This window comes from Bos indicus, chromosome 4 (assembly GCF_029378745.1).
Source record: "Bos indicus isolate NIAB-ARS_2022 breed Sahiwal x Tharparkar chromosome 4, NIAB-ARS_B.indTharparkar_mat_pri_1.0, whole genome shotgun sequence".
Classification (NCBI taxonomy): Eukaryota; Metazoa; Chordata; class Mammalia; order Artiodactyla; family Bovidae; genus Bos; species Bos indicus.
In genome coordinates, this window is record NC_091763.1 from 10,275,197 (window position 1) to 10,299,660 (window position 24,464).

At 41.1% G+C, this 24,464-nt stretch overlaps 2 protein-coding genes across 13 annotated transcripts in view; both read right to left on the bottom strand.

Moving 5' to 3' along the window:
- Positions 1–10,288, bottom strand: part of FAM133B (family with sequence similarity 133 member B) — a 29,010-nt gene extending 18,722 nt beyond the window's left edge. For all 9 annotated transcript variants that reach the window (XR_011566162.1, XR_011566161.1, XM_070787481.1 and 6 more), the window contains exon 1: positions 10,142–10,288. Coding sequence is in view for 7 of the 9 variants with exons in the window: in XM_070787481.1 (XP_070643582.1) it covers positions 10,142–10,165 (24 nt within the window). In the remaining 2 variants the exon portion in view is untranslated. The remainder of the gene's footprint in view (positions 1–10,141) is intronic.
- A 3,396-nt stretch (positions 10,289–13,684) lies between these two features.
- The window catches only part of CDK6 (cyclin dependent kinase 6), a 261,757-nt gene continuing 250,977 nt past the window's right edge, over positions 13,685–24,464 (bottom strand). For all 4 annotated transcript variants that reach the window (XM_070787476.1, XM_070787479.1, XM_070787478.1 and 1 more), the window contains exon 8: positions 13,685–23,949. In XM_070787476.1, coding sequence (XP_070643577.1) covers positions 23,803–23,949 — 147 coding nt within the window. In that variant the 3' untranslated portion in view covers positions 13,685–23,802. The remainder of the gene's footprint in view (positions 23,950–24,464) is intronic.

Consider the following 24,464-nt stretch of genomic DNA (forward strand, 5'->3'; position numbering starts at 1 on the left):
TCAGTAACCTCAGATATGCAAATGACACCACCCTTACAGCAGAAAGCAAAGAAGAACTAAAGAGCCTCTTGATGAAGGTGAAAGAGGAGAGAGAAAAAGCTGTCTTAAAACTCAACATTCAGAAAATGAAGATCATGGCATCTGGTCCCATCACTTCATGGCAAATGGATGGAGGAAATATGCAAACATTGGTGACAAATTTCATTTTCTTGGTCTCCAAAATGAATGTGGATGGTGACTGCAGCCATGAAATTAAAAAGATGCTTGTTCCTTTGAAAAACAGCTATGACCAGTCTAGATGGTGTATTAGAAAGCAGAGGTATCACTTTGCCCACAAAAGTCCATATAGTCAAAGCTGTGGTTTTTCCAGTAGTCACGTATGGATGTGAGAGTTGGACTATAAAGAAGGATGAGGGCCGAAGAATTGATGCTTTTGAACTGTGGTGTTGGAGAAGACTCCTGAGGGTCCCTTAGACTGCAAGGGGATCCAATCAGTCCATCCTAAAGGAAATCAGTCCTGAATATTCATTGGAAGGACTGGTGCTGAAACTGAAGCTCCAATATTTTGGCCACCTGATGTGAAGAACTGACTCATTAGAAAAGACCCTGATTCTGGGAAAGACTGAGGGCAAGAGGAGAAGGGGGCAACTGAGGATGAGATGGCTGGATGACTGACTCAATGGACATGAGTTTAAGCAAGCCAGGGAGATAGTAAAGGACAGGGAAGCCTGGGGCGCTGTAATTCATGGGGTCGCAAAGAGTTGGACACAACTTAGCAACTGCACAACATTAAGCCTCAGAGGTTTGGGAGATAAGTAATACCACTATTTCACATAAAATGTTATCTTCACCAGAAATTTGATGAAAATAATATTGATACCTCTTCTTTTACTCTGAGGTGGCTTTGTAGTACTTTCTCCAAAAGCCCAATAAAGCTCTAAGGGTAATAATACTATCCTCAATGGTAAATGAAGAAACTTGGTTTCAAAGATGGAAGACCTAACACTAAGTTCATTGTTTATTCTACTTTATCTTTTATCTCAGGAAATACTGTGTCATCCTGATAGCAATTTTATACACAGATTGTTAACTATCAAAAATTAAATTATGCAAGGCACCAAAAGAAAAAATAAACAAGAGTTCAGCAAAATTAAAAACATTTGTGCATCAAAGAATACTATCAAAAGACTGAAAAGACAATCCACAGAATGGAAGAAAATATTTGCAAATCATATATCTGACAAGGTTTAATATGCAGAATGAATAAGTCCTACAACTCAACAACAAAAAACCCCAAAACCTCATTCAAAAATGTGCAAAGGACTTTAGACATTTCTTCAAAGAAGACAAACAAATGTCCAGTATGCACATGAAAACATGCTCGCTGTTACTTGTCATTGTTGTCGACTCCCTGAAACCACGCGTGCCAAGCTCCTCTGTCTTCCCTTATCTCCTGGAGTTTTTAGTCATGAGGGAAATGCAAATCAAAACAACGAGACACCATCTCACACCAGTTGAATGGCTACTGTCAAAAACAGAAAATAAAAAGTGCCGTCCAGGATGTGAAGAAATCGGAACCGTTAAGCACTGCAGGTGAGAATAAAAAATGGTGCGGCTGTTTTGGAAAAGTTTGACGATTCCTCAAAAAGTTAAACACAGAATTACCATATGATTCAGGATCCAAGAACTGAAAGGAGGGGCTCAAACAGATACACGTATACCCATGTTCACAGCAGCACTATTCACAACAGCCAAAAGGTGGGAACAGTCCACACATCCACCCATGGATGAACGGATAAGCGAAATGTACCACGTATTGGGTTGGTCAAAAAGTTTGTGGGGGTTTTTCCATACCATCTTACAGGAAAATCCAGATGAGCATTTTGGCCAATTCAGTACATACAATGGAATATTATTCAGCCTCAGAAAAGAGTGAAATTCTGATACATGCTACAACACAGATGAACCTTGGAAGCATACTAAGTGAAATAAAGCAGACACCAAAGGACAAATATTATATGATTCAACTTACTTGGGGTACCTAGAATAAGTGAACTCAGAGACAAAAAAGGGAGTTTACCAGGGGCTGAGAGTGGTGGAATGGGTACAAAGCTTCTTGTTTGAGATAATGAAAAACTTCTGGAAATGGACAGTGGTGATAGCTGTATAACACCGTCAATGTACCTAATGAACTATACCCTTAAAAATGGTTAAAAAGGTGAACTTTATGTTATATATATTTCTGTACAATAAAAACCCACAAAATTATGATGATATTATGCTCTGTAAACTACACTTACTAGAGCAGAAATACATATTTTTATACACTTTGCCCAAAAACATTCTGAGACAAAATAAAGCAAAATATTTGTTAATGACAGTGTCTAGCAGACACTGTTTTATTAGAATTCACTTTAGAACAGATACAAAATCTAGTCTTTAATTCAGTCTCAATTTCTTGATCCTATGATTAAGTTTTCCAACTTAATTCAAGTCAACAAACATTTATTAAAAAACTCTTTCACTTTTTATTTTATCACAAATTATGCTTTTAACTATTTAGCTTCTTACAGCACTCATAACAGAAACTGCCAAATCCTTGTTGCTGTCCTTTAGTTGCTAAGTCATGTCTGACTCTTTACAACCCCATGGACTGTAGCCCGCCAGGCTCTTCTGTCCATGGGATTTCCCAGGCAAGAACGCTGGAGTGAGCTGCCATTTCCTTCTCCATTTTCTACTCTTTAAATAAAAAGAACTTTGGTTGAAAATGACTATCACAAAGATTTTAAGGCCTGAAACTTAGTACTTAACATTCCACAAAAAAGTGAAAAGGGACTTTCATCTATTGCATTTTACTTAAAATCTTTAAAAATGACAAAATTTCCACCTTCATAACAAATGTAAGTTACATACGTCTAGATTTCTCTGGCAGAGTAAACAATACACAACCATTATAAACAACACATACCGAGAATTATTTCCATTCAACTGGATACTGCCTAATTACTTGAGATGAAAACAGTTAAACCTTTAATATAATTTTCTTACAGCTAGAGTTCCTAAGGTCAGAGACATTTACAGGATGGGGGCTACATGTGGCTGTCAATGCAATGTTGAAGACTGAGGCATAAAAGTCATATTTTTAATATCAAATGTTATGCCCTCAAATGTCATTCAACTGTCTCTACTGAGATTTTTAATCAGTTTATGTGGAAATGACAACCAACAAAGGCCACAACAGAGCAGTTGTTGGCCCAACCAATGACACTGACCATCTTAACAATCAAAAGTGTAATGTACAAACTAAGATCATCACTTTAAACCAGGAGTATAGTATCTTTCACCTTCTTACTTCTTAGGTATCATGTCATAATTTTAGCAGTACTTAATGATAAACCATTTTAAGTTTGAAACTGTAAAAACTTTATTTTCAAAGTTATAAATATATACACGGATGTTAAAACTATATCACCAAAAGAGGAAAAACTGAAAATACCCAAAGAGCCATCAACCTGAGATTCATCAAATACACTATATTCCCCAAATGAAATACCAGCTTGGTGCAAATGTAACTGCAGTTTTTCCATTGTTGAAATTCGCCATTTGACATTGGAATACAGTCATAATAAATGTGGTCATGTTATACATAATTTTAATGCACATTTCTCACTTTACGGCTTTTTGCTAATGACTTATTACTTGTTTATTTTATACTTACTTTGGACTATGGAAATGATGTTAGACAAAAAGCAAATTTGAGCGGATTTTCCTGTTAGAGTTTAAAATGGGCCGTAAACGAGTGGAGACAACTCCCAATACCAACAATGCATTTGGCCCAAGAACTGCTATTGAAATGTACAAAGCAGTGGTAGTTCAAGAAGTTTTGCAAAGGAAACAAGAAGAGCCTTGAAGATGAGGAGCACAGTGGCCAGTCATTGGAAGTTTGCAATGACCATCTGAGAGCAATCATCGAAGCTGATCCTCTTACAATTACATGAGAAGTTGCCTAAGAACTCAACAGCAACCATTCTATAGTTGCAACCATTCTATATTTGGCATTTGAAGTGAACTGTAAAGATGAAAAAGCTCGGCAAGTCAGTACTTCATGAGCTGCCCACGAATCAAAACGGCTGTCATTCTGAAGTGTCGCCTTTTGTGCAACAATGAACCATTTCTCAATCAGATTGTGCTGTGCCATGAAAACTGGGTCTTAGTTACAGGCTCTCTAGTCGTGGTGCGCAGGCTCAGTTGCCCCATGGCAGGTGGGATCCTAGTTCCCGGACCAGGGATCAGACCCACATCCCCTGTACTAGAGAGCAGATTCCCAACCACTGGATCACCAGGGAAGTGCCAAGAAAACATTTTTTAATATTATAGCACATTACCTCCAAGAGTACAGTAGTAACAGCTACATCACCACCACTTTTATGCTTGCTTCTGGACACTCAGGACTTGCCGTAAACACACCGTGCGACTGCATTCTACTGTACAGTACACAAAAGCACAACCACTTGAAGAGGATGCACACACACGACAACATGCGCCAGACAGGCGGATAACTTACGTGGCTATACATGCGAAAGCGTGTTTGCATCTTTGAGATGCAACTTGAAGGTTCGTATGCAGAGGACTTAGTATAGCGGCAATTTTCCACTGTAGTTTTAAATAATCTAAACACAACATTTACTGTTTTACAGCCTTTAAATTTTCTAGCATATATTTAATGTCTACTGTGAAACTGCATCTTCAAAGTATGTATCATCCTATCTTACTGCTTACTTTGCAGAGGAATATAAAATAGTACATTCATATGCTAAGAGTCCATGTCAATCATGGACAAGTTATGGCACAATTACACGAGCTATTACTGAGTATGTAATAAGGTTAAGTATGTAAAGCTATTACATACTGAGTATGTAATAAGTTAAGTATGTAAAGCTTAACTTTCAAGCTTTTGATAAACTCTATGCCCAGTCTGCTTAAGTACACTCTAAATAGCTCCATTCTTTATTTCAATTATAATGGTAATACTTATGAAGTGCATCTTAAAAACTCCTTGCAAAACACTTGATCATGACTCTGTGCTCATAATCATTAAGCAACAGTGCTCCTCTTTATGATGCACAACAAAAAGGTTTTAAAAACCAAAACCATTTCACAAAGGTAAAGCTCTTTCAACTTACTATGCCTAAGTGTGAAAAATAATGCTTCTAACATTAGCGCATTATACATAGCATATATAATGGCTGAGTATAAATCAAAATAAAGAAATTGTGCCATTTCTTAAAATGGCTATGACTTAATCATTTAAAATACTGTGACCTTTTAAATCAAACACCCATACTTATATGTAGAATTGTCTGTGGCTCCAAACTGTTCCATGAGCTTGGGTAACAGAAAACGGGTTGGTTTTCTGGAAGTCAGGATGGCAAAACAGGCTCAAGGGAATATGTAAGTGGGCAGCTAGGAAAAGAGCAACTGCAGTGTAGTTGTTGAGGACAAAATGTGCAGAACTTCATTCGTTACTTTGATTACCTATTTTTATCTAGAGGATACATCTGTTTTAGTAAAAACAGAAAAGAACAGGAAAGAAACTTCTGGAAAATAATGGGCACAAAGGGTGACCAGTGGCTCAGACGGTATAAAGAATCTTCTGCAATGTGGGAGACCAGGTTCGATCCTTGGGTCAGGAAGATCCTCTGGAGAAGGGAATGGCTGCCCACTCCAGTGTTGTTGTCTGGAGAATTCCACGGACAATGGAGCCTGGCCGGCCACATGGGGTTGCCAAGAGTCGGATACGACTGAGAGACTAACACTCTCATGCTTTACAAATCTCAAGGGTTAAAATATTCAGTGGGAAAAAAAAGTTGCTTAAGAATGTACAATATCTAAATAAATAAATAAATAAAAAAGAGTGTACAATATCAAGAAGGAACTCTAATCTTTCAACCCGGGGACTGAACCTAAATTAAGGACCTCAGATGAAAATGATGCGCCAATGTATGCTCATTGCCCATAACAAACATACTGCTCAGGTGTGGGAGTTGAAGATAGGGGAGGCAGAGCATGTCTATGGGCAGGGAGCGTATAGGAACTCTCTGTACTTTCTGCCCAATATTGCCTTGAGACCAAAAGAGCTCCAAAAAGTAAAGCCTATTTTTAAAAAAACTTCAACCGGAAAATTATGGCTTTTTAGAAAGCAGTTCTGTCATCTCTAAAACCATGATTTTTATCATCAATGTAAAAAGAAAAAAATGCCATTATTTTCAGATGCAAATGTTTATTTTATTTAAAGTCAAAAGTTATGATGTACTGAACTGAGTTGCCAGATGACCCACGGTGCTTTTTGGGGGGAGTCCCAGTTTTAATAGTTCGGGGGTTTCCCTGGTGGCTCAGAGGGTAAAGAATCTGCCTGCAATGCTGGAGACCTGGGTTCGATCCCTGGGTTGGAAGATCCCCTGGAGAAGGGAATGGCTACCCACTCCAGTATTCCTGCCTGGAGAATTCCATGGACAAAGGAGCCTGGCAGGCTACAGTCCATGGGGTTGCAAAGAAGTCGGACACGACTGAGAGATTAACACTTTAATAGTTCCACCTCCTCCACTGCAGCGAGGAGGCTGAATTGTGTAACCTGTGTCTTCTATCTCTTAATGTCCTGTTTCCCTTTCTATAACCTTTCAAGCGCATACAAAATGTTACCAGAACTACCTATGCCGAGACACATACCAAGGAATCAGCAGAGCCCAGAGTTGTCAAAAATGCTCTAGTAAATGAAACTAACTTGAAAAGTTTTTCAAATGCTTTAAAAGAATGTCTAACACCTTCTGCCGGTAAAACAAAACATCTTAGGCTTTTGCATGAAAACTGTACCCAAGGTCCAGTGATTTCTAAACATTTAAGGCCTAAGGTCATTAAACAGCCAAAACACTCAATACCTTAAGCCTAAGGTGTTCTCCATGAGAACACCATTTCAACTCTACGAGAATCAATACCATAAGGTCTGACCTACAGAAAGGAAGGCATGAAAAAAAGAACATACAAAAAACCTCGAATAGCCAAAGCGATCTTGAGAAAGAAAAATGGAACTGGAGGAATCAACCTACCTGACTTCAGGCTCTACTACAAAGCCACAGTTATCAAGACAGTATGGTACTGGCCCAAAGACAGAAATATAGATCAATGGAACAAAATAGAAAGCCCAGAGATAAATCCACGCACATATGGACACCTTATCTTTGACAAATGAGGCAAGAATATACAATGGATTAAAGACAATCTCTTTAACAAGTGGTGCTGGGAAATCTGGTCAACCACTTGTAAAAGAATGAAACTAGAACACTTTCTAACACCATATACAAAAATAAACTCAAAATGGATTAAAGATCTCAACATAAGACCAGAAACTATAAAACTCCTAGAGGAGAACATAGGCAAAACACTCTCTGACATACATCACAGCAGGATCCTCTATGACCCACCTCCCAGAATATTGGAAATAAAAGCAAAAATAAACAAATGGGACCTAATTAACCTTAAAAGCTTCTGCACATCAAAGGAAACTATTAGCAAGGTGAAAAGACAGCCTTCAGAATGGGAGAAAATAATAGCAAATGAAGCAACCGACAAACAACTAATCTCAAAAATATACAAGCAACTCCTACAGCTCAACTCTAGAAAAATAAATGACCCAATCAAAAAATGGGCCAAAGATCTAAATAGACATTTCTCCAAAGAAGACATACAGATGGCTAACAAACACATGAAAAGATGCTCAACATCACTCATTATCAGAGAAATGCAAATCAAAACCACTATGAGATACCATTTCACACCAGTCAGAATGGCTGCGATCCAAAAGTCTACAAATAATAAATGCTGGAGAGGGTGTGGAGAAAAGGGAACCCTCTTACACTGTTGGTAGGAATGCAAACTAGTACAGCCACTATGGAGAACAGTGTGGAGATTCCTTAAAAAACTGGAAATAGAACTGCCTTATGATCCAGCAATCCCACTGCTGGGCTTACACACTGAGGAAACCAGAAGGGAAAGAGACACGTGTACCCCAATGTTCATCGCAGCACTGTTTATAATAGCCAGGACATGGAAACAACCTAGATGTCCATCAGCAGATGAATGGATAAGAAAGCTGTGGTACATATACACAATGGAGTATTACTCAGCCATTAAAAAGAATACATTTGAATCAGTTCTAATGAGGTGGATGAATCTGGAGCCTATTATACAGAGTGAAGTAAGCCAGAAGGACAAACACCAATACAGTATACTAACGCATATATATGGAATTTAGAAAGATGGTAACGATAACCCTGTATACGAGACAGCAAAAGAGACACTGATGTATAGAACAGGCTTATGGACTCTGTGGGAGAGGGAGAGGGTGGGAAGATTTGGGAGAATGGCATTGAAACATGTGAAATGTCATGTATGAAACGAGATGCCAGTCCAGGTTCAATGCACGATGCTGGATGCTTGGGGCTGGTGCACTCGGACGACCCAGAGGGATGGTATGGGGAGGGAGGAGGGAGGAGGGTTCAGGATGGGGAACACATGTATAATTTTTTTTTAATTAAAATTGAATAAAAAAAAAAAAAAGAAAAAAAGAACATTCCTCAACCTTGTAATCAAACTTCACCACGGTGGTTCCTAGACATCTTTGATAATGAAGACTATATAAAACTAAGATAAGAGTTTTGAACATAATAAGTATTTCAGAGAAGTAAAGCTCTTTGAGCACCTCTCCCTCCCCCAAACAGCAAAGGAAATTAATCGCTTAATTTTTAAAAGGCTAGTTCATTAAATTTAGTACGTTAACTTCAACAGCATTTTTTTTTTTTTGCGCTGCACGTTCGTTTAAAACTCTATCATGGCCAAGCCTAGCAAAGTGTAACCTAAGCTTATCGCAAATTCCTTATGTTTATGGCCCATGCAATCTGATTCACAACCTGGGCTTTCCAAACCAAGCTAGTGGACACCTAGAATTCCTCCCACGTCTGCCTGTGAAAATGGAGAACCTCAGAACCTCGAATTCTCATCAGCCATTTCTTACTTTGTTATTAGCTACTTCTGTATCTCTTTCATCTCAGTTACAGAGTAACAACTTGCAGACCAAACATTCGCCCGCCCACCTTGCCTTGTGCGGTCTCAACTATTCTGCCAAGTTACGGGCTGCACTGATCCCACTTTACAGATGAGAACAGCGACGTATCCTAGGTCATCCAACTCCAGAGAGCCCAAAACTGACATTTCAGCCTGGGTCTGAGTCCAGAGTCAACAATCAAGCCATTTATTCCTTCTCGGGGCCTACTAAAAGTGCCAGGTGGGCTTCCCAGGTAGCTAAAACGGTAAAGCATCCTCCTGCAATGCAGGAGACCCGGGTTTGATCCCTGTGTTGGGAAGATCCCCTGGAGGAGGGAATGGCAACCCACTCCAGTATTCTTGCCTGGAAAATCCCATGGACAGAGGAGCCTGGCGGGCTGTAGTCCATGGGGTCACAAAAGAGTCGGACACGACACAGCGACTCACACACACATGCGTAGTGGTGGGCTCTGGGGCCGGATCAAATTGATCCTGGTTCTTAAACCAGGGAGTACGCTTGCCTCTAGAACCGGGCGCCCTGCAGGCCCCCGGGTGTAGGGACAGCGTCCCAGACCTCCGCGCCTCCGTCCCAGCCGAATGCGCGAGAGCGGCGGAGATGGGGCGGGCGATACCGGTCAGGGTGGCGGGGGCGAGTTCCGGCGCCTTTCCGGGCCTCAGACTTCGCACTTATTTACAGGAGGGGTCAGAGGACCCTTGGCGGCTCTACACAGTGGGCACTGCTGGCCCGAATGCGGGGGAGAAGGATGCCACAGAGCACTGCCAGAGGGTGCGGCAGGGCTGACCGGATGTAAAGAAAAGGGGGGCGAGAGAGAAGAGGGAAAGGAGTGGGGGGCCAACAGGCGCCAACTGCGTGCGCGGCGCAAGCGCGTCCGGGGCCGGCCCCGCTGTGGGGGGAGCCGGGTCTCCAGTCTCAAGGTCCGAGCGCCGCTGCTGACTCGCAGGCCCAGCCGCGAAGGGCGAGCGGTCCCGCTCTCCCGCCGCCGCGCCCCGCGTCGCCCCACTGTTTTCCCCGCCCAGTACTCACCACTCTATTGTCCCGCTTCCCCATGGTGCCGGACTGAGAGCTCAGCGAGCCCTCAGCGGAGAGACCAGGCCAGCGCGGCTAACGAAAAGGCCCCGAAGCAGGTCCCTCGGCCAAGTCCCCACCCCATTGAGAGAGCGGCGCCTCGCGGACCCAGCGGCCGCGGTAGCCCACAGCGCCACCTGTCGCCTCGGAGGAGAGGAAGGCGCCCGCGGTCACTTGCGGTTCCCAGGGGTCGCATGGGGATTCCTGTCCTTTGCCACTCACCCAGTACAGCAGCATGGGAGAAGGAAGTGGCAACTCGCTCTAGTGTTCTTGCCTGGAGAATCCCAGGGATGGGGAAGCCTGTTTGCTGCCGTCTATGGGGTCGCGCAGAGTCGGACACGACTGAAGCGACTTAGCAGCAGCAGCAGTTCAGCAGCATGGCCCAGGCAGCTGCTTTCTGTTTGGCCTTGGATTGTTTTTCTTTCTGCCATTCCTGATGTACTGAAATCCTCATTCCAGAGGATACAATGATTATTCCAAGGCCTGTTGTGTTCCACTATTATTCCACTATGCCTGTGTGCTTGGCATAGTGCGGATGCTGGGTATAGATAAAGTGAGGGCTAGGACGGAGGTAGTCCCTCAGAATCCATCAAGTGGTGGCGGAGAAGTCAGTGTTCTCATAGATATTGCTAAAGACATTGCTTTTTAAGTTCAATCCCGTTCATCTATCGCTCATGTATCCATTTCACACTAATTTTTTAACCCCTGTGCTTGTGCTTAGTCGCTCAGTTGTGTCCTACTCTTTGTGACCCCATAGACTGCAGCCTGCCAGGCTCCTCCGTCCATGGGATTCTCCAGGCAAGAATACTGGAGTGGGCTGCCATGCCCTCCTCCAGGGGATCTTGCCGACCCAAGAATCGAACCCAGCTCTCCCGCACTGAAGGAGGATTTTTTTTTTTTTTTTTTTTTTTTTTTACCGTTTGAGCCACCAGGAAAGCCCTTTGAACACCTGCTTGGTGTAATTCTTGGAGTGACTGGAAGCTGGATACGAGCAAGACGCAAAGATGAGATTAAGACACAAGTGCTCCCTTCAAAGGGCCTGTTTATAAGCTAGTTAGGGAGACAGATAAACGTAGGGTCAACTTTACTACATGGCATGCCGTAATAATGTCAGTAAAACACTAAAACTTCAAGGGAGGTGTTCCGGGGCTTCAGAGAAGGTGCCATTACATTCATGTAGAATTAATAGATCTGGATAAACCTGGATCCATCTCAGCACAACATCATTAGACATTGAAAATCAACTTGGATCTTTTGTAGACTCTTGGAAAACGTCAAAATGGGCTTATATTCAGATATAAGAAAACTCCTTAAAACCATCTTCCCAGTTTGTCTCCCCCTCCTTCCCTTTCTTGTACTGTATCATACAACAAACGATGACAGCTCCCGTTCTCTCAGAACTTTCCCAGACTCTCAAATGCAGCCACTGGGGGTTCTGTTCCATACTGAAAGCTCATTCTCCTTAGTAACACCACTTTACTTCTTGCTGTAAATTGGGTCTCCAAGATTTCATTTCTCCTCCTCCTCCTCCCTTACCCCTGACTTAAGCTCGGGATCCTCTTAGCAAGGACAGGCTTCTCTGTCTGTCTGAGCAAGACAAAGTTTGTTTTCATGGCTTAACGATAGTCTTTTTTCATATCCCAGGAACTTTACAGATATTAACCCTGTCACAAGGATCTTTTTCTTTTCTTCAGCAAGTTTTATCGTTTCAGCTCCATGTTAGGTCCGTGATCCATTCTGAATTGTTTTTCATGGTGTAAAGTAAGGGTCAAGCTTCATTTTCTTTTACCCATATGGATAACCAGTTTCTCCGGAACCATTTGGTGGAAAGATTATCCTTTCTTCATTGAATTAACATATTAGTTTGCTAGGGCTGTTACAAATACGACTTCCTGGGGCCCATCACTGTCCCTAAAGAACTGGGAGTTGTAAACTGGGCTCACAGTCCAGAGAAAAATCAGTGGCAGGGGCCTATTGCGCTTTTAATGGACTGAGGTTCTAAGTAGCTAAACAGACACAGAGATAACTAACTAGCTTAAAGTCTTTTGTAAACCACTTTGAAAAAAATGGTCCAGCTAAACCTGGTTGTGGATGCCTGTGGTTTGTGGAAACAGGTAATTATGACTGATCTCTTAGTAAACAGCAAACCTTCCATTTCTTAATAAAGATCAAATTCCTAACTCTCTGTATCATCCCCTCTGAATATTCTGTGTAGATCCTAAAAATGTAGATGCAATTTAGGGCTTGTTAAAAAGTTAGAAGTCTTAATGAGAGCTCCCAAGGAATTCTGGAGGACTAATCTTAAAATACCTGATATTGGACACAAAGATGGGAATATAAGTACCGGACAGCGACTATAGTCCCACTTTTGCTTTGCCCGTAGCATCTCAGGAGCTGCTACATCTATCGCTCTGATCTAGTATGTAAGTCAAACAAAAATGGGCACACATTAGCAGAAATTGTCTCCCTCTTTAAAATCCTTCAGCGGTTCCAAACTCCTTTACATGGCATATTAAGCTCTTCTGGACCTCACTCCCCTCCCCCTTACAGTTTTAAATCATTGAGTCATGGCCTATCGGTGGAGTTATATGAAGTGAATTTGTGGCTTTCCACCAGTATTTTTTTCTTATTGTGGAGGATCATAAGAAAACCTGTGTGGGACACACAGTATCATTTTGTGGAATGTTTCCAGTGCATGTCTGTGTGTGTATACGTGTGTGAGTGCACACCAGCCATACTCTTCCATTATATTTCTTTCCATAGGTTATGATCCAAAAGCTTAAAAGCCACCGCTCCAGGTGCAGCCTCACCAATCTCCTGCCTTTTCCCATCTGCTATTTCATAACTGCAGGCCACTGCAGACACAAAATATTTCTCCTTGCGTGACTGACCAGCATTAACTTTTATTGTCAGTCCACTCAGGCACCATTTCTGCTTCCCAGGTGACTTGGTGGTCAAGAATCTGCCTGCCAATGCAGGAAATGTAGGTTTGATTCCTGGTCTGGGAAGATTCTCTGCAGGAGGAAATGGCAACCCACTTCAGTGTTTTTGCCTGGAAAATTCCATGGACAGAGGAGCCTGGCGGGCTACAGTCCATGGGGTTGCAGAGCTGGACAGGTCTGAGCGCACACGCACGCAGGTGCAAGCAACATTTCCAATGTGAAATATTTGTTCCTCCCCAGGTTATCAGCAGTTGGTTACACAAACCTTTTTCATAGTCTCAGTCTGGAAGTTTCAGAAAGGACTGCTCATGCTTTACTTATTTTTGGGTCTTCAGTGATTACCACAGTCGACTAGTAAGAGCTTACTAAGTATGTGTTATGGAAATTTTAAGTTCAATGAGTAGCTACTTTTTTCACATTTGAAGCCTAAAAAGGAGCCTCTTAAAAATTTGAAACATATTCGGCTAAAACTTCCAATTATGTTACCTTACTCACAAGGATTACATTTACATTTAAGCAAAAAGAAAAATAACTAGAATAATAATTCATCTCCCAGAAAGCAGGTCAAAATTGCTGTTTTTATTATTTTTATTTGCTACCAAGAGTTTTATTGTAAGAAATACAAAAGATATGACAAATATACAAACTATTGTCTCTTTTTGCCTCAATTCAGCTTGTGCATAAGTGAAAACAATGAACTGGACAATGACATTTCAACACCAGTTCTTAAAAAACAATGAATTCCATTACCTGACAATAAATACCTAAATTTGCATTCTAGCACCCAGTAAGACATCCAGTTTCCAAAGGATTCTTGATCTGTAACCCTCTGAATTTTCCGACACATTCCATCGCTTCAGTCACCACTGGTAGTTCCTCTCCAAACAAGTCTTAAGAGTAAGAGCTAGGAGACCTACCTTTGCCCTCAGCAACCCGGGTCATCATGCACCACTTACTTGAGCTCATTTGGAACAGATTGCTAGCAACGGGGGTATTTAATGTAAGTTTTGGTGGTCCTTGGATTCCATATCTCACATGACACAAATACCTACTTTTCTATTTTCCTCTTCCGGAAGGAAGAGTCTAGTTAAACTGACCTATATTTTCATCTAGCTAAAAGGAAGGAAGCAAAATCACTCAGCTCAGGGCACTAGGAGGAGGGTAATTTTACAGATTGGCTTTCTCTTTTTTTTCCTTTTCTTTCTTTTTTTTTTTTTTTTGCCTCAGGAGGGCTTTCTACGAGGTTGGCCTATAGAGTGAGACGGCTCTTTCCATTCTCCTGTCTACACCCGAGGTCATTTCTCTTTGAGGACTAAGTGACCTGGGTATGTAGGCAGGCCCCTGCTTTTGGAGAGGTGCGCTGCACCCACACCTGGGGAGAGCACAGGGCTTGTGGACCCTGTGAGGAAGGCCACCCCGGTGAGCCTGCCTGACCAGTGTGGGAACTCTCCATCTTGTGGATAGAGAGAAGAGTGGAAGTCATATCTACCACAAAGCCACCTGCCAACATTCGTGTAAAACTGTGTCCCCGGCAGTGAGTTTCTGCACTGCTTCTCTGACCTGCTGAACCCAAAGCACCGAAACAGAGCATTCTGTAGCAACATGAGCAAACGGAATGAGAGTTGTTTTGCACCTTTAAGGAACATGCACCCTTATACGTCTGTACCTGATACTAAAATAGCAGAATGAGTTTCAAGTATGAAGAAATACAGTGAAAGGACAGCCTGTAGATGGACAGAAAACAGCAGCCTGGAATGTGCTTTATATTCTTGGGTTAGTTTTTCTATTTGCACCACAGCAGAAACGGAATGCTCTGTAGAATGACTGGGTTTAAAAATCAAGATCCATACGAAGAGGCTAGAAGGCATTTGTGATTGGTGTCCTGACTGTTCTCTGTGTTCAGCACCCGGAACTTTCTCTTGAGAACTATGGCCATAGGGATGGTGGCCAAGCCTGAACAGGCATACCTAGGATGCTTAAAGCATCTCTCGTCACGTCCCTGACCCCAAAGTACAGCAGAGGAGGATGAGGGGCAGCAGATGGATAGGTCAGGAAGGGGGCAGGGAGCACTTCCGAGGGAGCGAGGAAAGGATACAAAAGCTGGTGGAGCCTCTGTTCTCCTGGGCTGGTGCACACAGCCTCAGTTAGTATCTGACATGCGCATGTGCAATCCCCACATCTCCAGAACCGTGATTTCAAACACAGAAACCAACAAGTCAGAAGCCCTAATTAAGATTTTATTCTACTTTAAAAACATCTTCTATTATAAAAATAAGTAAAAAAAAAAAAAAAAAAGCAAACAATAACTCCCTGGCTGCAACAGCCTTGCTGAAATCTAAAAGAAACTTTTAACTAGGCCCTATAGGAGTGCAGAAACACCAATACATTTTAAGGTGAAAACGTGCTTTTTTTTTTTTTTTTTTTTTAATACATCTCAGAAATGATAAGCCTATAAAATCCTCTAGTCCTACTCTGCACTCTATGGGAACCGACATTGTGCTTTTCTTAACACATACTGCTCTTCTATACAAAACACTTGCCTTGTAACCCTCAGGTCAAAACTTAAAATAGCAGACATGCAACACGCTTTTGATGTGTTAGGGACTGTTGGTGGTTAAGATCCCATTGTTGACAACGTACCCGCAGCCCTTCTTTGCTTCAGTGACCAGACTGCAGCGCTTCTCTACAAAACCACCTTGCTTGAAGCACACAACCTTGGACTTCTCCCATCTGGCACGTTCTGGAAGCCTCATGGCACAGGTTGGCAGTTCTGCTTCTACAGAAAACTCACACACTGGTCTCCTTTCAACAGGGCTACCTGTTCCCCCTACTGTACCCAACACCTACGAGGGCACAGATCTAGTTGGGGGGGGGGAGGTGCTTCTTCTCTCTGCCAGCTAAGTGGAAGCGCCAACCAGGCATCTGTCTCTACCTGCCATCTATTATGATGACCACTTGGCACAGTTTCTAACTGAAGGCCTTATTTGATGCTTTGCTATCTGCAGTTTTAATTTTTGCTGTATTTCACACCATAATATATGCATACTTGACAAGAGAACAACTACAAAGTCCTTTGCTTTAATTCCTTTACACACTTATAAAACACCTAGACACAAAAAATACTATCTCTATAGACTTAAATTCTACTAATCATGTTAAAATGCATGCAGCTTACTTGGGGGCTTAGTCTTAATTTTAATTTTCTTAGTTCCATCAAGACCATGATAATGAGCATTAAATGCAAATCCTAATGCAGTCTGCCTTCTGTTGCACTTTCACAGGCCTAGTGTGACTGAAATAAATAATATACATGAACAATAATAGAAATAATTTATGCAAATGTAGAACAACTTGGAATAAAAATTTCCCACCGTGTTAAGTGCTGATCCTAGGAGTAGCTGATGCTATTCATTCCATGTGCTAACTAACAGACTTATCACTGGTCATAGAAAAATAAAATGAATACAAAGTAAGTTAAGGAATTAAAATATTCCCGTATACATTTCTTGCAAACACAGGACCAAAATGACAAGATATACAATATACTTGGTGGGGGCAGAGGGTTCAAGGTATGTATTACTGCTGGGATCTATTTTCCTTATCCAGAGACTTCAAGGTCAAATTCAGAGTTGCTGGTGATCACACAAATATTGCTAGTTAATACATATTATTGCATTTAATAAAACTTAAGATTAGAAACTTTCAAGTAAGGGTATGAAGGGTCTCTTCAGGACTGTAACCTAAGCACTTCAATGGGTTTGGCTAGAAACCACAGAGTTAGAAATGATATAACTTGTGGCTTTACGCTTGCTGATTAGTGCTACAATCATAGTTCTTTACAGCATTATGCAGTTATGTGTCCCCTTTAAGAAAAACTACATTTGACAACCCAAACTCCTTAAATAGGGAAGGGGTTGTTTGACAAAACAATTCACATCAAAGGTTCCTCCAAACAGAAGAGTCTCCTTCCTACATAACATAATTTGCTCACATACCTTTATTTACCTGACAAAGAAAAAGGAGAAAGAAAAAGTTTGAAACTAAAGAGTTAGGAGCTTTTGCCAACCGAGGATGAAGCAGAAAATAAGTTTTCCAAACAAAACTTTTCCAGGCATATCTTTTGCCATCATATATGTAGAATGATAGAAAATAAAAAAATAAAAAAATCTTTCCTGTAATTATACATCTTCTTTTAGGAAGAAAAAAAAAAAAAAAAAAAGCAGAGCTTAGAGCTTGAGAGATGCCTGGTAGATAGCTTGATAGAGTAGCATCTCTTTATACCCGAACTTTCGGAGAATTGTGTTGTACTTATTTATGCACAGAAGACATCGTTTGCCTCTAGGGACATTTTACTTCCTAAGACTGCAGAACAGATGCCTCTGAGACAGCAGCAGGGCACACGGACCTCGGACAGTATCCTGCCGGGTCTGTACATCAACATCAGGTACGAATAGGTGAGCGGTGGGCGGGTCTCGGTCAGCCCCGCCCACTGACACTCTACGGCCAAAGGGGCGGGGCGACGGTGCAGCGCACGGGAAAGCTTTTTCGGTGGGAGGGAGGTTTTGAACAGAAGTAAATAGGGTTCGGACTGGCCCAAATGATAACAGACTGGAGGTTTGAATTCGGCCTTCCACTGAGGGACTTAAACTGGAATCTTCTTCAATGGGATTTTAAGAAGATGGACAGGCCGAAGATTTGACAGCACCTAATGAGTGTGGTATTTTGATTCAGTATAAATTACTGAGACTAGCCAGCTGGCTGCTCCGGAGAAAAGTGAAGCAGGGACTATGGAGTTTCTGCCACTCAGAAGGAACTAACGGCCTTCCGCTGGGTTCTGCTAAGGGAAGGCTGGAAAAATAATGTAATTTCCTTCCTTCTAAATTTCAGTGACACTACAGAAGAAAATGACTTCTCAAATTGACTAAAATCATCAGGTGGATAATGGTGTCTGAGCAGATCTGTGAGTTAAAACAAAAGTCTATGAAAACATATATTTTTATAACATGAAGTTGCCAAGGCACTTCACAAACGGAGACATCACTTAATGTAGATATACTCCTAAGTTATTAGCTCTTAGGCTTAAAGAAAATGTTTAAAAATTAGAATATCTTGTGAATTTACACTTGTGACTATACAAATTTGCAGGTCTTTTAGTATTTTAGGGCTCTGTTTCAGCATAGCAGATCTTTGAAAAAATAATTTGGTCTATTTAGTAGCTGATGTGTCACTTAAACAGTGTCTTCATCTGATTTTTTTAGTTAGGGTTTTTAAATTGGATGGTGTAATGGCCACCAGGGCAATGGGAAAGCAGCTGACATGGGATATACATATTGTGCCTGACGCCTCTGGAGGAGTCTTACACTCCTAACAACACTATCCTATTCACAGATGAGTGTTGCCTGTTGAGTAATAAGCCTGTCCAACTTTCTAATTTCTGGACGTGGAAATGTGAGGTAATGAGTTACCTCAAAAAATGTTTCATGAACAAATGAACAACTAGGCTTTCATCATACACTTAAATAATCAAAATGGGTGTCTTATGCATCCTCAAGAACAATGTACTTGCAGACAACTGTTCAGAACTTAGCTGACAGTTAAAATATCTAAGTTATAGAACATTGTGAGGACTATGAATCATCCTGAAAAACAAGTGCTAGGCAAAAGTTAAACATATGCAGAAAAATTAATTTAGAGGCGTCACTCAGATTCCATACCCCCCTTCAAAGTGCCACCTTGTGGAATATACTAGAATAAAACAAGAAAGGCCATCCCTTAGGACAATGTGAATTTAAAAACAGACATGTGAAAGAAAAATCACTTCCCTTTCCTAACATTTTGACTTCAAATTGCTGTGCTAGTATTTAACTAGATAGTTGGAAACAAAACTGTGTTTATTTTCAGTAGAGTCTTGTTATATTCTCAAAGGCCAGAGCACCAGTTATTAAGAAAACATAAAATATATTGATGGATGTCCATCCTTTTATCTCAATTAACTCTCAGGGAATGCTAAGAAATAGAACACATTTAAAAAGCTGGCTTGCACTTCATTTAAAAAACAAAAACAACTGAGGAAAACACTTGAAAAATCAGACCCCTCCTCTTTCTCCATTTTTTGTTGTTAACAAAGGTCAAAAGATGGATAAGGCCAAAGGAATATTTTTGGTTTATTTTCTGAAAAAGGACAAACTAGAAATGCTTGAGATATAGGTGTGTAATAAAACCAGGTTGAAAATTACATTGAGAAAAAAGTGGAAATACTATCTGCTTATGCCTTTGAGGGAGACACCACTGCCAGTTATCTGGGGACTTGCTTGGCAGGTTTATGGGAGCCTGAAGTTTTTCCACTGTAGGGAAGGAACATGTAATTATCTTCCTCATCATGTGTCTGTATGTACTGAACGCACATGATAAACGGTTTAGGTTTCACAAGTTTTCAAAAATCTTGGTGGCATAGGAAACACGTACCTTTACAAAATTTATTGTTTTTAACAACGAACATTTTCAGGCTTGCACAAGAGTAGCTTCACGTGGCTGCTTCTTCCCATGAAATGTGGAAGGAATAGGGGTGGTTTAGCTTGCTTAGCTCAACCTTTGAAATGATAACTGTTTGGAATGGCTTTTCCATAATATTTGTTTTTGACCATATCATGTTCATAGCCGCCAGGTGACTTTAAATAAAATACACATAACTTTGAAACTATCCTTCTTTGAATACCTTCATTTTCTCCAGAATTTCCTCTAGCCACTGCCTAGTATCTTCTGGTTTTTAAAAAATTTAGAAATAATCGCATCTTTATTTTTATAAACACACTATTTTATGTCTTTAAGCATTCTTTTGAATTCTATCAATATCTGGAATATATAATATTCAATTATTTCCGTTCCAAGAAATTGCACTAACACAATTAAGTAACTACAGTGGCTTATTAACTTTCAACATTATTCTTTCCTACACCTACCTATGCAACATTGGCCTGTTTTTGGAAAATGAGACACTCTCATGTGCTTATCATAAAAATTATAGTAAAGTCACTTAAAAAGAGAAGCAATTCTTTAGAGAAGAATTTTGGTATGTTTATGATATTAGGAAGCATACATGATTTAATTTCTATTAAGGAATAAGAATTGTCATTACTGACTTTTATAGGTACCCCTGTTTAAGAGAAGTAGCCATAGTTAGTTAAAAACTCAATTTAAATCCACTATTTAAGACTCAAAAGTTTGGTCATATTTAAGTTTTTTTCTCACCAGGATGGATAGTATCACATTCTAGAGTCATATCATAAATTTCTCCATTAAAAGATCTGTGCTTTATTTAAGATAGTAACATCCCATGCATTCTGAAATTTTCATTTTTACTCAAAATGAAGAGGCTGAGAATCAGGTGAATATTTTGAACTATTTTTAGTATAAGTCACCTGAGGCTAAGTGAAAAGTCAGTCATTCAAAATGTGTGTTTCCTGAGAGAAAAGCATGAGAACACAGGGGGCTAAAATGGCCTGGAGCTTCCTTCCAAAACAGGTTCTCCGCTCCTTGAGTTCCCATCCACTTCAAAGGGGGAGGCCAAGTGGGAGGCTCCAGTGCACTGGGTTCTGACAAGCTCTTGGGGATTGTGCTTTTAAGATTATAAGGGTACAGCCTTATTACCTTTGCCAGGTGAGAGCTTATGATGCTTAAATAGACTCTTTACATGTAGGTTGTTACAAGTCCACCCTGGCACAGCAGTTTCCCATGCGTGGGCCGCTAGATCGAAATACACAGAAACGATCGGGCAAATATTCTTGTCCCAATCCTAGTAAGAAATTCAAATGTGATTTCAAGTCTGTCATCCTGTTTCTTAGTGCTATAAGCGGCTTCAGTGTAACCCTGGAGCAATATGACCTTTTCAGCTAATCACTGCCTAGCTTTTGGCAAAGACGTCTGAAACCATATGTCACAGAAGAATAAGCCGCATTCAGTAAGCTTGTGTTCTGCTCTATGATTCCAAGTGCCCTAATGGCAAAGGTGCATGTGTGGGATCTGTGTCTCAGAAGTGGTGAGCCGGATGTGAGAGACAGAAAACAAAAAAGTAATCACTCAAGTGCAACAGCCACCAGGATGGAGGAGCTGGGGACAGACTCTTTAACGAGTTCACAGAGGACGAAAAGCCCTCTCACTCTGCCTCTCACAGGGTAATTTGGCAAGTATCTAAATGTTTGTGCTTGAAGTTTTCTTGATAAACGCCACCAATAAATGAATCAGGAGCATATGTTGGAAATAAAAATTGAACTTTCTACGTGTTTAAAATGCTAAAGAATGCTGAAAAATTCCAGTTTAGAACAGCTGCATTTTTCTTGAGTGAATTTATGAAAAATTTTTGCAAAAGCCAAAACCCAAGTTATGTTCACTCTAACCATGGATACTCACTGAAAAACTCCTGATGGATCAGTGCAGTGTTTTAAAATTCAATTTCCAGGCCCTTGGTCTTTATTATTTTGACCCCCAAAGGAAAGGCAGAACTCATTTATCTGTGGTCCCCCCCATTTATCTGGAGGGACCACAAGTGCATTTGCCTCGAATGTTCTGGGTCCATTATATCTCAAGCATTTACAGTGATGAAAAAACATAATCGATGCTGTCACAGGGAAGACTGGAAAAAGCATTCTTATGGCCCATCTCCTCATTCGTAGCTTGCTTTAGCAAAAATTTTCCTGCTCTTAAAGTTATTGAATTAGAACAATATTAAACAATACATATATATTAGAAAAGAATGGGTCCCGACCCAGAAATCTCTCAAAGAGAAAAGTCTCCTAATTTTTCTCTTGTTCAAGATAGTCGTATACAATATTAAGTAATGGAGAACTCAGAAAGGGCTGATTATGCATGAACAGCATATAGAACATTTCCTTCTGAGAGAAGCAACGTCCATTCTTTGAAGACCCTAATGCTAAACATGGCCTAACTGTTGCATACACGCAAAACATGAATTGGAAAGCCAAGGGAGCTAAAACTTACCAAAGGATACTTCATCTCTGTGTCTTCTGGTTACTAGAGCCAACTGAGCACTACCTACGCAGACGGCAGAGATGGCATGGGATATAAAGTACTGCAGAGAAAAACGGCAAGAGGAACGGTAAAGCTGTTCACAATGCCCAGGTCAGGCTGGCTCTGCAGGGAGCGGGGAATGTGCGTAGGGCACTAGAAGCAAGCACAGCCTGGTGGATGGAGAATAGGTAATTTTACAGAGTAAATACACATTCCTAAAAAATAGTTCAGGACGTTCCCTCAGATACTACACTGACAATATAGTCTATAACAATGCAAAACACTAAGGAACACTTTAAAGCAATCTACATCTCAGTGATGGAGAAGAACCAGTCTCCTGCTCACTGCCTAGGTAACAACAGTAAACGCCAGGAAGATTGCAGTAGGGGGAGAACACATGAGATTCTGTTAGGATCGTGGAATTGGAGCCAAAAGCCATCATCGGAATCAAACTACTGATGAAAGGTTCATTGAAGAAAGAAAGGAGGAGATGCATGAGAACAGCCTGCGTGGTCGGTCATGAACTGTGTAAGGCTAGTGGAATACATTAGACACGCTGAGGGACAGATAAAGATGTACACTTTGCAAATCAGGCAGTGCACTGCAGGAGTACAGTGTAAAAGGTGGAGGAGAACTTACATGGCATTCCTGCCTCTAGTCAGAGAACTATCCTCCCAACTCAAAAAGCAAACAGTTCCTGAAAATTCCTAAAATCAAAACCAAAACAAAGTAACAACAAAAACCAAAAAAAGAAATAAATTCCAAACCAGGAAATAAAGGCTTTCTCTACTTTTTTTTTTGACAATTTTACCTTGCTGAGGTACACTCCCTAAATCTACAGCAAGCTTATAAGGGTATTCTTTAAAAGAAACAATCAAGCATACTATACAGGTTAAAATGACAAGGAGTAAATGCAGCTTTTTGAAGAGTAAATAGAACATGTGCTTTCAGAAACAGGTTTCTTAAAAGATACTAGAATTATTTTTTCTTTTTGTTGTGTGTATAAAACTTCACCTAGATGGTGAACCCTTTACTACTAGTGAATTGACTGCTTTTGACCAGAAAAGAAATGCTAAGGACACAGGCTCAATTTTCTAATTTGAGAAGCCCATTTTGGTGGATCTCCTTTAGTCAACAGACACCTGTTATTTAGCGGTCACTTTTGAGTCTTTAAAATTTAACTCTTCTTCTTGTTTACAGAAAGTAACACTTTTTAAGAGATCAAGAATCACACACGCGCGCGCATGCACACACACTCCCTCAGAAGTACCAGATCAGGCCCCAGCAGCTACAGAGAGATCACATGTACAATCTCACTCAGCTGTGCCCAGGTTGCTCACTTCACACTGGCAGCATTCAAGATCAGAAAAAAAATGAAACGGCAGCACAATGGGTCAGCAGCTTCTCTTCTGGAATTTTTCCAGGTTCTTGAAACAAACAGACAAACAAACAAACGAATGGACATAAAGCTGCAATCACTCTTGCATTGATTTCAAAACAGTAAACGAGGTGGTTTCCTCGGAGAAGCAGAACCCATCCGGAAGACAGCAGCTAGAAGGTCTCCAGCCAGTGATCCTCAACAGCTCTGCAAGGCTTCCTCGGGGGACCCCTCAGCCACCAAGGAGGTTCTCCGGATGATCAGCTCAAGGCAGGTTAAGCGGTATTCATTTCCGAGCTGTTCTGGCTGGGCGGCAGGTGGGAATCCAGGTTTTCCTTGCGCCTCTCCAGATCGTGGAAGTATGGGTGAGACAGGGCACTGTATGCTGATATTCTTTTGGCTGGATTAAATGTCAAGCACTTCTGTGATGGAGAAAAAATAACAGTGACATAAAACTCGTCCATGTGCTTACATAGTTACGTATCTATTCACTGTCATGTATTACGAGGAGGGCTTGGCAACCCACTCCAGTATTCCTGACTGGAGAACCCCATGGACAGAGGAGTCTGGCAGGCTACAGGCCCCAGCGTCTCAGAGGGTTGGGCACAACTGAAGCAACCTAGCATGCATAATGAGAATGCATATCTACTTTCAGGGACACTAAATACGACGACGTAGAGAGCACTCATCTTACGTTGTTGTGGAGTTGATAAGTTGTGTCCGACTCTGCGACCCATGGACTGTAGCACACCAGGCTTCCCTGTCCTTCACTATCTCCTGGAGCTTGCTCAGATTCATGTCCATTGAGTCGGTGATGCTATCCAACCATTTCATCCTCTGCTGCCCTCTTCTCCTTTTGCTTCAAAAGGCAACACCTTTTGGGTTGCTTGTGGACTGTTAGCTACCCAGATTTCTTTCCAACTCAATCATATTATTA